The 14,610-nt window shown below is 58.3% G+C and overlaps 1 protein-coding gene across 8 annotated transcripts in view; it reads left to right on the top strand.

Moving 5' to 3' along the window:
* The window catches only part of COBL (cordon-bleu WH2 repeat protein), a 99,852-nt gene that overhangs the window by 36,693 nt on the left and 48,549 nt on the right, over positions 1–14,610 (top strand). For 7 of the 8 annotated variants that reach the window (XM_036327233.1, XM_036327229.1, XM_036327231.1 and 4 more), the window contains exons 2-5: positions 2,698–2,901; positions 5,442–5,652; positions 7,554–7,782; positions 12,905–13,002. In XM_036327233.1, coding sequence (XP_036183126.1) covers positions 2,698–2,901; positions 5,442–5,652; positions 7,554–7,782; positions 12,905–13,002 — 742 coding nt within the window. Of the gene's footprint in view, positions 1–2,697; positions 2,902–5,441; positions 5,653–7,553; positions 7,783–9,615; positions 9,661–12,904; positions 13,003–14,610 lie in introns of all 8 variants that reach the window. The other variant, XM_036327230.1, reaches the window with a different exon arrangement.

The following is a 14,610-nucleotide window of genomic DNA, read 5'->3' as shown; positions in this document are numbered from 1 at the left end:
AGTGGGCGGCGCCAAATCCCAGCCCAGGAAAGCACAGAGGGAGAGGCCCTGTGAAGGGGCCCAGTGAGACCCCGCGCTGGGCGGGCCTGGTTCCCAGGGAAGGCTTTCCGGGGCACAGGCCGTGGTGGGCGCGCCTGGTTCTGGGGGGAAGGCTTTCCAGGGGCACATGTGGAGGACAGACGGGGAGGAGGCGAGAGAGGAGGGAGCGGCATGTGTGAGGCCTGCACAGGGGGACCTTGCTCTTCCGGGTGCCAAGCGGGGCAGGTGGGTGCTCGCGGCAGAAAGCTCAGGGCCGTAGGTGCCATGCAGGGTGCTGCGTGTTTTTAAATACACACCTTTTCATTGATCTCAGAGAGGAAGGGGAGGGAGAGGGAGATAGAGCATCAGTGATGAGAGGATCATGGATCGGCTGCCTCCTGCACGCCCCACACTGGGGATCGGGCCACAACCCGGGCGTCAAACCCTGACCTCCTGGTTCAAGGTCAGCGCTCAACCCCTGAGCCAGGTGCCGGGCTCTTCTCCGTCTGGACCTTTCCATGTGTGGAATGTGGGACACCCCTTCCTCCTCCCACCGCTGAGTCACGGCCCGAGAGCTCGGCCTCTGAAACCTCGCACAGCTGTGCCCGCTCCCTCTCTGGGCACATATATATTTGGAGCTTGTTTTCTAACAAACCTGTATTGAGCATTTTGTCATTTCATACTACATTCTTGTACAGCGTACCTCACTGGTTTCACAGTGTTTGCAGGCACAATCGCTATTGACACTGTCTCTTCCTGACCTGCGGCCAGGCTATCTCAGGGCATCTCTGAACCTCTCACTGAGCTTGCTTGTGGGGTGATTTCCTGAGGATAGATTTCTGGAAATGGATGCCTACCTCTGACACCTGAGGCGTGAGTGCCCCAGGCAGGGCTGCTCTGGGGAGAATCTAACCTGTTGAGGGCTAGCTCCCTCCTTGTGGGTCCTCTAACCAGAGCTGGTGGCAGTGGGGAGAGGGCGGGGGAGAGGGAGCGGGAAGGGGGCAGAGAGAGAGGGGAGTGGGGACGGGAGAGAAGGGGGAGCTGGGAGAGGGAAGGGGGCGTCGGGCACTCCCCTTGCGTCTGCTCTGACACCTGCCCCGTGAGCTTCTCAGAGCTGCGACCCTCTGGGACGCTGTTTTCTCGGCTGCAGTGTTTTGAGGGCTGAGTGAGGTGCCGTCCCAGGTCACGCAGAGCCCAGGTCCTGAAGTTTAGGAAGTGCTCGTTGTTACTATCAGACACCATGGGCCTGAGTAAAACAGGCTCTCGTGTGTAATGAGTGCATGTAGATACGTGTGCGTGTAACACACCCCCCTGAGCACACTTCTGCAGAGAATAAAGCGCCCAGACAAAGGCAGGAGGCGCCTCACTGAACGCCCGGAGGAGGCGGGAAGTGTTCTGACCTGTTGTCGGAGTGGGTGACACGTTGGGATGTTAGAACCCCCTGCGGGTGGCGGGGGCGGGGGGGGGGGCTGAGAAGGGAGAGTGTGGCTGGAAAGAAGGTGGAAAAGCAGGAAGGTCGTGCGGGGACACGAGGGCATCTCTTGCTGACAGCCTCCTGCCTCGCAGTGGCCGGGCCCCGGGGGTGGGCGGGACGGGCCTTCTGGCTGATTGAGTTTGTCCTGATGTCGCCCCCACACGTCCTCCATGTGACGGACCAGAGACCAGGGACCAGAGCCGGGGCTGCATTCACCCTGGAGCCTGGGCACCGCCTGCTGGGGGTGGGGGTGACGACGTCCATGGTGACCCAGAGGTGCTGCTCGCTCCTATCTCGACCCCAGAAACGGCCCCTGTGGGGAGCACATGGGGGCTCTTTCTTCCAGAAACATTTCCTCTGTTTTCTTTTTTAAATATGTTTTTATTGATTTCAGAGGGGGAGAGGGAGGGGGAGGGGCAGGGGAAGGAGAAAGAGTGGGAGGGGGAGGGGGGAGGGGGAGGGAGAGAGAAACATCCATGATGAGAGAGAATCATGGATCGGCTGCCTCCTGCACGCCCCACACTGGGGATCAAACCCACTCGGGGATCTAGCCGTGGCCGCCTCTTTCATAGGTGGACGCTCACCCACCGAGCCCCGCAGGCCGGGCCCTCTGCTCTTCGTAGTTGTCCGTGTTCTGAGAGCGTTGTCGGGTCAAGGTTGGAGCCACTTCTTTTCCCAGGAAGGGCATCGCTGGCAGCTGGGTTCAGGTTGTGTTACCAGGAGAACCTGGAAGTGTGTGTTTGGTGTTTATCAACTAGATGGCCATCCTGTTGTTTCTCAGTGTTGTGCCCGGCCGCTGTTGTCATGAGGACTTTGTAAAACTGCGCACAGCCCGGGCGGGCCGCTCAGGGGTTGAGCGTCGACCTATGAGCCAGGAGATGACGGTTCGATGCCTGGTCAGGGCACAGGCCTGGGTTGTGGGCTCCATCCCCAGTGGGGGGCGTGCAGGAGGCAGCCAATCAATTATTCGGTCATCATTGATGTCTCTCTCTCCCTCTCCCCCCCCTCCCCCTCCTCCCCCCTCTGAAATCAGTAACAATAGATCCTTGTGAACGTGCCGCTGACTGATGTCCCAGGCGTGCTGCTCGGAGGCACTGCCGAGGGAGGGGCTGCTGGGAGTGAGGAGGAGGACAGCGCTGCCGGCCGCCATGTCCTTGCTGCCCGAGCTGGACGCGGTGCTTCATTGGTCCCCTGTCGCCCCTCAGGAGGAAGATGAAGGCTCGCGCCCCGCCTCCCCCGGGGAAGGCCGCCACCCCGACCGGGCAGAGGGCGCCGAGCCCCCAGCGCAGCGCGTCCCCCGGGCGCCAGCAGAACCTGCTGCACATGAAGGAGAACCTGCGGGAGCGGGCGCTGGACCTCACGGTGGTGCTGCCCAGCGGGCTGGAGCGGAGGAGCGTGGTCAGCGGGAGGTAAGGGCCGGGCGCGACCGGCCGCCAACTGCAGGGCCTCGCCCAGGAGGACGGTGGATGGGCCCCGGGTCCCCGCCTTCCTGAGCGGAGGGACGCGCTGCCCAGGTCGGCAGGAGGTGGGCTCAGACCAGGGGTGCAGGCCGGGGCCCCCTCCAAGCAGGTGACCAGCCACTAGTCTGTACCCGTGTCCTGGGTGCTGAAGTTCCACGGCCGGGGGCAGCCTCCTGGACTGACCCTCCCAGGTCCTCCCAGGCTGGCCATGGAGGTACATGCCGCCCGCAATCTATTCGCTGAACCCCGGTTTAGAGGAAGAAGTAGCCCGGCCGGTGGGGCTCAGTGGTTCAGCATCGGCCTATGAACCAGGAGGCCTGGGTTCGATTCCCGGTCAGGGCACAGGCCTGGGTTGCGGGCTCGATCCCCAGTGGAGGGCGTGCACGAGGCAGCCGATCAATGATTCTCATCGTTGAAGTTTCTATCTCCCTCTCCCTTCTTCTCTGAAATCAATGAACAGACATTAAAAAAACAATAATTAAAAAGAAAGAAAATGGGACCCACGGGTGTTAAATGTAAGGGACTCGATCCCCAGGCCTGTGGCTCCCACCCCGCCCTGAGCTCTGGTCCCCTGGGTCACGTGGTCAAGGTCACTTGCACCTCATCACCTGCACCTCTTTCCCCACAAAAGGCACAGCCTCCTTCCATCAAAACATGAAGTTTTATCACCAATAGAGTTTCTAATTTGAGACTTAATATTTATCAAAATATGTCATAATTATATTGTTTGATCGGTTCTGTGTTACTGCTTCTGTCATTACTAACCACTTTATAATAAAACATTTTAACCAAGTCACAGGGAAACAAAACTTTGAATTAGAGTGTTTAGACAGTTTTTATTGTAGCGAGTGCGATAGAGTGATCAGTGCTGAAGTCTTTCAAACGTGAAACTATATTTGCATCCTCCTGCGGCGGGAGAGTCCAGGAAAACAAGGAGAACGAGGACGGATGTAAAGTATTTAAACTTTAAGAAGCAGTTTGTTCGGGTACTTACAAGTGGGCAACGGTCACGGTCACGTGACCCCGAGTGTTTTTATTCCCATGAATACCCTGGAAATGGTGATGCGCCAGGTTTATCTTTATTTTTATTTTTTTAAAAAATATATATATTTTATTGGTTTTTTTACAGAGAGGAAGGGAGAGGGATAGAGACTTAGAAACATCGATGAGAGAGAAACATCGATCAGCCGCCTCCTGCACACTCCCTACTGGGGATGTGCCCGCAACCAAGGTACATGCCCTTGACCCAAATCGAACCTGGGACCCTTCAGTCCGCAGGCCGACGCTCTATCCACTGAGCAAAACCGGCCAGGGCGGGTTTATTTTTAAAAGTCAGTTTTCAGATCCTACGGGACTTTGTCATGACTTTCATATTACAGTTTGAGCTTTATAATGAAAATTGTAGGTGACACTTTCATGGGCAAAGGGCTACATACATTTTCAAAATTATTTTATGGGGCAGGTGAACAAAACCTTGGGGAGAATTGCTGCAGGCCCAGGGTCTGCCCAGGATGGGAGCTGTTGCGTTGGGGGGTGGGGGTTGAGGCCCAGCTGCTCCCAAATAGTGTCCCAGGGAAGTATCGGGGCCTGCTCCTCAGGGCACCCCCTGGTGCCATTGTCCCGGGGAAGGGCTCGGGTGCAGAGTGGGGGCTGCCCTGGACCTCGAGGGGGTGTCGGGGGGTGTCCGTGGCCCCTGCGGCAGGGATGGCTCCCAGGGTCCGTGCACGATGGCCCACTCGCAAGAGGGCCTGCGCTTCGTCGTTTCACAGGGCGGCCCTTGTAAGAACGTTTTTCCCGCGTGCGTCACTGTGACTCCAGAGCATCAATAATACGACAGTTTAAACTACTTCTATAGGTGCGTGAGTTTTACCAGCGAGTATATCATGTTTTACTCACGATTCTTATGTATACATTTTTTTATTGATTTCAGAGAAGAAGGGAGCGGGAAAGAGGGAGACAGGAACACCAATGATGAGAGAGAATCCTGGACCGGCTGCCTCCTGCACGCCCCCCACTGGGGATCAAGCCTGCAACCCGGGCCTGTGCCCTGACCGGGAATTGAACTGTGACCTCCTGGTTCATAGGTCAATGCTCAACCCCTGAGAGACCTTCTCGTCGGATAAGCGAGGAGTTATAATCTGCCGTCAGACCCTTAACCCTGTCCTCCCGACATGAATATTCTCGTTTAAATAAACCACAGTAGCTGTCCCATGGATGTTTCTCTCTCTCCCTCCCTTCTTCTCTGAAATCAATAAAAATATATTTTAAAAAAAAGTGGCAGCCCCACCGGTGGGCTGAGGCGCGGGCCTCCTGTCAGTGCCATGTTTGCCGGCCTGACCCCGGTGAGGGGTACAGTCACGCCTGAGAATTAACGCTCGGCCGCTGTCTGTCCTCGTGCGTTTGCTCGCCTGCCCGCCCGCTGGTTCGCTCGTTCTGTCCCGGACTGAGGGAGACGCAGACCCTAATGACCGCTCCGTCTCCCCTTCCAGCCACGCGATGATGGACCTCCTGGTGGAGCTCTGCCTGCAGAACCACCTGAACCCGTCCCACCACGCCCTGGAGGTCTGGCCTCCGGAAGCCCAGCAGCCTCTGAGCTTCAAGCCAAACACGCTGGTCGGGACCCTGAACGTGCACACCGTGTTCCTGAAAGAGAAGGTTCCCGACGAGAAGGCCAAGCCTGGCCCCCCCAAGGTGCCCGAGGTCAGTGGGCTGGGGGCCTGGTCATCCCAGGGCACACGCAGACACCTGTGGGAGGGAGCTGTGGGTGGTAGTGGGGGGGCCCTGGGGTCTTGGTGACACAGGCAGACACCTGTGGGGAGGGAGCTATGGGTGGTTGGGGGAGCAGGGGGCCCTGGGGTCTTGGTGACACACACAGACACCTGTGGGGAGGGAGCTATGGGTGGTTGGGGGAGCAGGGGGCTCTGGGGTCTTGGTGACACAGGCAGGCGCTGTGGGGAGGGTCTCCTTCCATGCCAGGCAAAGGTAGGCACTAAACGGGGTTATTTGAGAAGACTAAAGTCCCCGGAACTGAGTCCTGTTTGCTGTGGGCCGTGTTAGGAGAGGCCTGGTCTAAGCAGACATGTCCATCTGACGTCCAGCAGAGATGGGAGGGTCCATGAGTCTGGGCCTGGCAGGGTGGCAGCCACTGATGCAGCTACTGAGCATGTGCAGTGCAGCCAGTGGGACCCCAGACCTGACTTTTAATTCATTGAAACTTAAGCACCGTGGCCACCCTACTGGGTTCAGGCCTAGAGGCCTCCTTGCCCCAGAGGCCGGCGGGACCCAGACGTGAACTTCTTAGAGATGGAGGTCAGGGGTCGCGGGGAGGGGAGGAAAGAGTTTTTATTTTGAAAAACTTTTGATGTTATAAATATTTACTCACTGCAATTGGAGAACATCTATAATAATAAAAGCATAACATGCTAATTAGACGGGACATCTTCCGGACTTTGGGTTATCGATTGAAATGAACACCAGCGGTTTATTATCCTCCTGAATGCGGCTCTGCTGTGGTTCTCGAGCTCCCTTCATAAGTAGCGCTATTTCATCCGTTTAGGTTCCTGGAATATGTACAAAATTCCCTGCTTTTAAAAATGGCAGTTTAGCCATCCGTCTCCTGAGAATTTCTAGGTCTGGGTGGTTGATAAAAGTTAACGATGCCATCGACCCTCGGGGTGCGTTTTCCCTAATTCCTACGTCCAGTCCATGTTCCAGGAGAGAGCCCTGTCACACCGGGCGGCTCAGACCTTCCCGGCCGCCAGGTGTAAACCCCTGGGCAGCTGGGCCCAGGGCTGTGCACGACCCCAGGCCAGACACGTGGAGAGGCCCTGCGTCCAGCTTTTTTCCAAAAATTCATGGAACCCCGGCCCAGTCTGAGGTCGGCCTCGGCGCCTCCACAAAGTCCACGTCTGCTGTGTCCACTCACCAGGGTCTGGGCGCCATGAGCGTGACCAGGAAAGGCCAGAGAGAATTTTTAAAAATATGTTTTTATTGATTTCAGAGAGGAAGGGAGAGGGAGAGAGAGAAACATCAATGATGAGAGAGAACCATGGATCGGCTGCCTCCTGCACGCCTCCCACTGGGGATTGAGCCTGCCACCCCGCATGTGCCCTTGACCGGGAATCGAACCGTGACCTCCTGGTTCCTAGGCCGACGGTCAACCACTGAGCCACCGGCCGGGCGATATTTTGGTTCTTAAACAGAAGTTTGGTACCTTGTGTGGTGAGGGTTTTCCGTTCCATTGACTTTTTGACAGCACTTCCCGCTGTTTCCCGTGGGAGGTGTACTAAAGCCTCATGTTCAGTCTGGTCGCACCCGGGGACGGCCCTGCGTGTGCTGGGGTGTCCATGGAGAGCCCTGCCCGATGCCCACTCCCGTGTCGTTAGCCGTGTGCTCAGCAGGTGGGGGCGTCTGCGGGGGGGGGGGGTGCTCTCCGGGCATTGCTGCTCCCCGTCCTGCGGGCCGTCTCCCCGGGAGCCCCTGACTTGCGGGAGAAACTGCCGCTCACCGTCTCCCACACCCGCATCTGGCGTGGACGCCACGGCCGGCACCACCGTGGGCCGACGTGCTCACCGAGCTCCCCGCCCCGTGTGTCCTCCCAGAAGTCCGTGCGCCTGGTGGTGAACTACCTGCGGACACAGAAGGCCGTGGTGCGCGTGAGCCCCGAGGTGCCCCTGCACAGCCTCCTGCCCGTCATCTGCGCCAAGTGCGACGTGAGCCCCGAGCACGTGGTGCTGCTCAGGGACAACGTGGCGGGCGAGGAGCTGGAGCTGTCCAAGTCGCTCAGCGAGCTGGGCATCAAGGAGCTCTACGCCTGGGACAACCAGAGAGGTGAGGCCCCGGGGGACACGTGGGAGCACATGGGAAAACGCGGGAGCATGTGGTAACATGGGGGAGCCTGTGGGCACACGGGAAAACGCGGGAGCACGTGGTAACATGTGGGAGCCTGTGGGCACACGGGAAAACGCGGGAGCACGTGGTAACATGTGAAACATGGGAGCATGTGGGAGCACATGGGGACACGGAGCACATGGGGACACGCGGGAACACACTGGAGCAAGGCCCCCACTTCAACGCTCAGCTCGACGCCCCGCAGCACCGGCTGGACGGGTGCGCGCATTTTCAGGCAACTGGGATGCGGTCCAACCCAGAGGGGGCAGGGCAGGAAACAGACCCAACTTGTTCTCGCTCCCTGGCGGTCCTGCTGCCTCTCACCCCGCCCCGAGCCCCCCGGTTACCCCTCCTCTGTGAGCTTCCGGGAGATGAGAGGGGGGGACGACGAGGACGTCAGAGCCTCCCCTCTAAGGGAACCACCCGGAGCCCACACATAACCCGTCTTCGCGTGGACGGGCTTCTCCGTGGCCTGTAGCGGCTCCCAGTCTCAGGCATCGCTCACAAAGCCACGGGCACACGCACGGCGCTGCCCCCTGGCATTGCCCAGTCACCCCAGCCCCCGCGACCACTCACGGCGCTTGGACGTCGCCAATGCGGGACAGCTCAGTCCTCGTGGGAGCTGGCCGCGTGGCCTGAGGTCCCCGTGTGAGCCACGGGAGCGTGGAGGCAGAGGGGCAGGTGGTGGGGACAAAGACTGACCTGTGGTGTGAGCCGTTGTCCCTGAAGGACACAAAGACTGACTGTTCAAACAGAACATCCCCTCCCCCAATTTAATATTCTTTGACCTTAGAATTCTTAAAATGGACTTCTTAGATCCTCCCTTGATATTTGCTGCCTTTTTATTCCACAAATATTGAGCATGCTGGGCTTTTAAAATATGGACGTATGCAAGGTTTTCCTGTTTACCTACAACTTTTTAAAAAAGTTCTTGCAATAAAAAATCACAATAATTATGTTGGTGACATTGGTGCTCCTAGTGGCACCAGCCTCCCCCTCCCCCTTGCCCCACCCCGCGGTGGCTCTGGAACCCGGATCTCACTGGGCGCCCGGGAAGGGGTTCAGCCCTCTGAGTACAAGATACAGAGACTGCTTTTCCTCTGTAACGTGCTCCGACGGCCAAGAGCCGCGGGTCCTGGGGCCGGGCCAGCATCATCTTAAACTCCCACCAGACCCCCCTTGGCACCTGCCCCGGGCCCGGGCGGAGCGCGGTGTCTGTGTGGAGGTCGCACCCACTCTAACTTGGTTCCCATGAGGCTGGGGACAGGAAACACGCTGTCCTGCGCTGGAGCGCGGGGAAGAGAAGGCCTCACGCAGAACATTCCGGAGGCCATCCACATACCTCTCCTGGCCCCTTTCTGGCTCCCTCCCCTCCCAGCCCCAGCTGAGCTGGGGCGGCCAAGGCTGGGCTGCCTCCTGGGAGGGCCATCCTCCCGGGGTGCTGGCCTGGCCACCTGCTCTGTGCTCCGGGGGCTCAAGGCCAGGGTGCAGCCCACTCTGCACTGGGCCTGTACTGACCGACAGACAGCCCCCCGAGAATGACGGACAGACAGCCCCCCGAGGCTGATGGACTGACAGCCCCCTGAGAATGACGGACTGACAGCCCCCCGAGAATGATGGACAGACAGCCCCCCGAGAATGACGGACAGACAGCCCCCCGAGGCTGACGGACTGACAGCCCCCCGAGGCTGACGAGTGCCCAGCCCTGGTCAGGGGCTGCTGCCGGCGGCCTCGGCCCGGCTCGCCCTCACTCTCTCCTCGCTGCCTTTCCAGTTCTTCTGACCAAAACGCAGTCGGAGCCCTCCCTGCGCTGCCGAGGTCAGTGAGCCCCGCGGGCTGCACCTGCATGGCTGGGGACGTGCACGGAGTGAGGGCCTCGGGCCGTGTGGCTGGGGGGGCGGGGGGGGGGGTGGGGGTGGCAGGGCTTGCCGGCCCAGGGAGGCTGTGCTGGTTCTCGGCTCCTGGTTGGCTGAGAACGGAATGTCCTGTGGCAGGATTTGCTGTGGTTCTGACTGAGAAGCCAAGGGCTGCTGTGAGGAAATGGGCTCCAGGAGGCTCCAGGGCGGACAGCAGTCCCTGCGTGAGGCGCCATTTCCTTCTCACCTGTACTCACCTGTGCTCGCCTGTACTCACCTGTGCTCGCCTGTACTTACCTGTATTCACCTGTGCTCGCCTGTACTTACCTGTACTCACCTGTGCTTGCCTATACTCACCTATACTTACCTGTACTTACCTGTGCTCGCCTGTGCTTACCTGTGCTCACCTGTACTTACCTGTGCTCGCCAGTACTTACCTGTGCTCGCCTGTACTTACCTGTGCTCACCTGTACTTACCTGTGCTCGCCAGTACTTACCTGTGCTCGCCTGTACTTGCCTGTACGTGTGCCTCCGTGTACTCGCTGTGCTTGCCTATAGCTGTGCATTCCTGTGCTTGCCTGTGTGGACCTGTTCTTGCTTGTACTTACCTGTGCTTACCTGTACTCACATGTGCGCACCTGTACTCACATGTGCTCACTGTCCTTGAGCTCCATCCTGCCTGCTGCAGAATTCAGGGCATCATGGTTTGTGATGTTTAACCTTTGCCGCCATAAATATAAAAACGAGGAGTTCAGATTTTGCACTTATTCTGACACTGATTTCTCACCGATTGTATATATGTGCACACATACATATATATTTACGTACGCGTGCACACGTAACATAGACACACACACATGCGTACGTAGTGGGATGTTAATGAACCTTCTGGATTGCGCGCACACAGCTCGTTAACATCCCGGTGAGTTTTTATCGTTTACGAGAATTTCTGTTCATGTTGTTAGAGTGTTTAACACTAGGTCTTATTTCTAGAAAATCAAGTGAAAGTGAGAACACTGGGCGTGGGCTGGCACCAGTGGGGGGGTCACGTCTGGCCACAATCAGCCCTGTGGGTGCCGGCCGCCCCGTCCCTGTCCAGGCAGAGGACCGAGGCCCGATCCCGCGCAGTGTCCTGAGGCCTCTGGGTTGGTGGGTGGCCCTCGAGCCGGGGTGCCAGGAACATGCCCTCCACGCCCACCTGCTGGGCACCGCCGCACCCGCACCTGCCTTCTCCCGTCACACACGGCCTGTCTACACGCAGGCAGGCACACACACGGACGCTCCCCGCGGCTGCCAGTGTCCTCGCAGAACAGGGTGTTGTACTGGACAGCCCCGTGCCTGAGGAGGGCTTTCGTGTGTTTAGCCGTGAACTCCACGTGCACACGTGGCTGCTGAGTGGACGTGCATGACAAGCCGCCGGCACCTGCCGAGAGCCCTGGCGCTTGTGACAACCCTGAGCCTCCGCCACGTGCGGAATGACTTTACAAATGTGTGCGCTTGTGTTTCTTTGTTTTTTTAAATCAATTTTGAGAGAGAAACATCAGTTTTATTGTTCACTTATTGATGCATTCGTTGGTTGATTCATGCATGTGCCCTGACTGGGAATCGAACCCATGACCTGGGTGTTTCGGGACAAGGCTCCGACCACTGAGCCACCGGCCAGGCCTGGGTTTGCGCTGTTGGGGGGACGGTGCCTGTTGCTGCCGCTCCGCCTCGGGTCTGGTCTGACAGGAGCGTCACAGTCCGTGAGCAAGAGAAGCTGCTACTGTCGGACGGCAGGCTGAACAGCCAGAGGTCCCACCAGGGTCTGGCGTCGGGCGTGGGCGTGGGGCGTGGGCAGTGCCGTGGGGAAGTCGTGTCCTTCAGGGACACCAGGGTTTTCCTCCTGCTGTATCCACGGGCCTCGGAGAGAAAGATGGGACGCGCTGATGGCCGAGGCCTGAGTGGCCTGGGGGGTGAGGGGAAACCAGTGAGCGATGGTGTCAGCAGCCGTGCGGCACCGGTGGGCGGGCAGCACCCCGTTCACCCCATTCTGCAGATGAGCAGACTGAGGCTCGGTGCTGGTAACCTCCACCCCACTGGCCCTCAAATGCTCCCTCACACCTCGAGCATCCCCGAGGCTGGGGCGTGTTGAGTGCAGGGCGCTGGGCCCACCCTCAGAGCTTCTGATTCAGGGGTCAGGACTGGGTCCAAGTCCCAGGGGTGCTGACATGCCCCCCCCCCCCCATTGTGAGAACCACAGCCCTGGGCGAGGCTGTCACCTGCTGACACGTCAGGGCTGCAGGGTCCGTGGCCCAGGAGAGCGCCCGTTCCAGCCCACCCTGGGTCCCAGTGACTGCCAGCCCAGGACCGAGTCGACGAGACTGTGCTAGCTGTGCAGGCGGCCGGGGCGGGGGTGGGAGTGGGGGTGGGGAGGGGAGCAGTGGGTGCGGGGATATCGGGGACCACGCTGTGCAGACCTGGTTGTCTAACGTCTGTGCCTCACGCCTGGAACGAATGAGGACTAAGACTGAATATCAGCCGCGATGGAAAAATAAACGAAATTAATAATGAACACCCCCCAAATAATAAAATAGTTATTTTATTATTTTACTTTGTAATATATATTTTTACTGATTTCAGAGAGGAAGGGAGAGGGGGAGAGAGAGAGAGAAACATCAATGATGAGAGAGAATCACTGATTGGCTGCCTCCTACACTGCCCCCCGCCCCCCCGGGGATCGAGCCTGCAACCTGGGCCTGTGCCCTGACCTGGAATCGAACCCAGGACCCCCTGGTTCATAGGTTGACACTGAGCCATGCCTGTTGGGCTAAAATAGTTATTTTTAAAAAAATCCTGATGAAGAAGGAAAAAGATTGAGGATTTCAAGCTCAGAGAGAGAGAGGGAGGGAGAGAGAGAGAGAGAGAGGGAAGCCGTGGTCCCCTGGAGAATGTCACTAGAGAGGAAAGCTTGCCGCTGAGCCAAGGAGGATCGGGGATGTGAGCGCGGCCAGAGGGAACGCCCCGTCCCCACCGGCGAGCGCGAGGCCCGGGGCGTTTCGTACCCGGGTGCAGGCTGGTGGGTGCAGGCTTGGGGGCGCGGGTCGTGGGCGGTTCTACTCTTAGAAGAACGAAACCAAGTTTAAGAGGAGAGGGTGTGTTTGCTGAGATTTTTAACGCGACGTGTTGATGCTGAAAAGTAACTGAGGACTTTCTCTCCCTCCCAGAAACCTTCAGAAAGTCCTCCTTTGGCAGCGATGAGACGGAGAAGGAGAAGAAGAAGTTCCTTGGGTTCTTCAAAGTGAACAAAAGAAGCAACGGCAAGGTGAGGGGAGCCGTTGGCACTGTGCCTCCTGCCAACGTGTTTCCGAGGTGTTCGCGCTCGAGCTGCCTGGGCGGCTCCCAAACAGGCTGGGATAGCAGTTCCCCGGGTCCAAGGGGGCTTCTCCGGGTGCACCCCAATGACGGCTTCTCTTCCACACGCGAACCCCGAAGCGGTTCTGGGCGATGGGGTTTATTCGCCTGCAGACCGTGGCGCCGAGCCCGTGCCCGCTGCCGCCTGCCCGGTGCCCAGGGCCGGGGCGCAGGCTGGTTGCTCGGATGGGGGTGGGGAGTGGGTGGGGCAGGCACAGCTGAGCGCGGGTGAAACAGCCCGGATCCCCACAAATGAGCCCAGTGGCAGGAGCTGCCCACAAAGGCAGTGAACCGTCTAGAAATGCTTTTGTTTAAGCCGGAGAGCCTGGCTTGGCTCTGACCGCGGCCGGAAAGGGTGAGCCGTTGTGCAGATGCCACGGACGACAAAGGCTGTCCTATGCCAGGGACTTCCCCGTCCATCCTTTCTCTCCTCTCTCTCGGACTGGCCAGAAGCAGTTTTCTTTCTTTTGTTTAAGTATATTTTTATTGATTTCAGAGAGAGAGAGAGAGAGAGAAACATCAGTGATGAGAGAGAACCATCGATCCGCTGCCTCCTGCACGCCCCCTGCTGGGGATTGAGCCCGAAACCTGGGCACATGCCCTTGACCTGAATTGAACCTGGGATTCTTCAGTCCGCAGCCCTGACGCTGTATCCACTGAGCCACACCAGCCAGGGGTGTTTTCCTTCCTCATACGCCCCCTCTTTCACGTGGGTCTCTCCCTCACGTTAACTTTATTTTTTTTCTCCCTCCACATCCTTCCTGCAGTCGCATCCTTGTTGTGTCATTTACTGCCGTTTGGGGCTGGCTTCTTCATCCCTTGCGTCTCTCCATTTGTGTGGTTTGAGATACGTTGCTCCGTCAATCTCATTTAACTTACGGAGACCTGGGGGAGAGGGGGCCGCCCCATCTTCCGGGCGCAGGGACCGGCTGCTGTGCCCGGAGCTAACACGGGGAGGACGCAGAGCCCCGCGCCCACATGTCCGTCCAGAGCCCCCACGCTCGCCTCCCCCACACGGCCCGTTCCTGGACCTGTCGGGCCTCAGTGTTTCTTCATTAACAAGAAGAGGGTTTGGCCCTCGCTGGCTTGGCTCCAGGGACAGAGCGTCAGCCTGCGGACTGAACGGTCCTGGGTTCGATTCTGGTCAAGGGCACAGGCGGGGGTTGTGGGCTCAATCCCAGTGTGGGGCGTGCAGGAGGCAGCCGATCCATGATTCTCTCTCTCCCTTCCTCTCTGAAATCAATAAAAATATATTAAAAGAAAAAAAGAAGAGGAGGTTTGGAGTAAATCATTTTGTAAATTACTTCTAAAATCCTACGATGCCTGATAGTCCACAAGCAGTCTCAGAGAGAACACGGACGTCAAGGCATTCAAGCTAAAGCGAGCCTTTCTGTGGCTCCTTCAGGGGGAATGTAAGTGCACGTGTGTTGAGTGAGTGAGCTCTCATAGGCCAGTGGTCGGCAAACGCATCAGTCCACAGAGCAAAATAGCAACAGGACAACGACTGAAATTTCTTTTG

This window comes from Myotis myotis, unplaced genomic scaffold (genome assembly GCF_014108235.1).
Source record: "Myotis myotis isolate mMyoMyo1 unplaced genomic scaffold, mMyoMyo1.p scaffold_m19_p_11, whole genome shotgun sequence".
NCBI classification, from domain to species: Eukaryota; Metazoa; Chordata; class Mammalia; order Chiroptera; family Vespertilionidae; genus Myotis; species Myotis myotis.
Note: the sequence above shows the minus strand (reverse complement) of the source record. Positions and strands in the feature narration are given on the sequence as shown.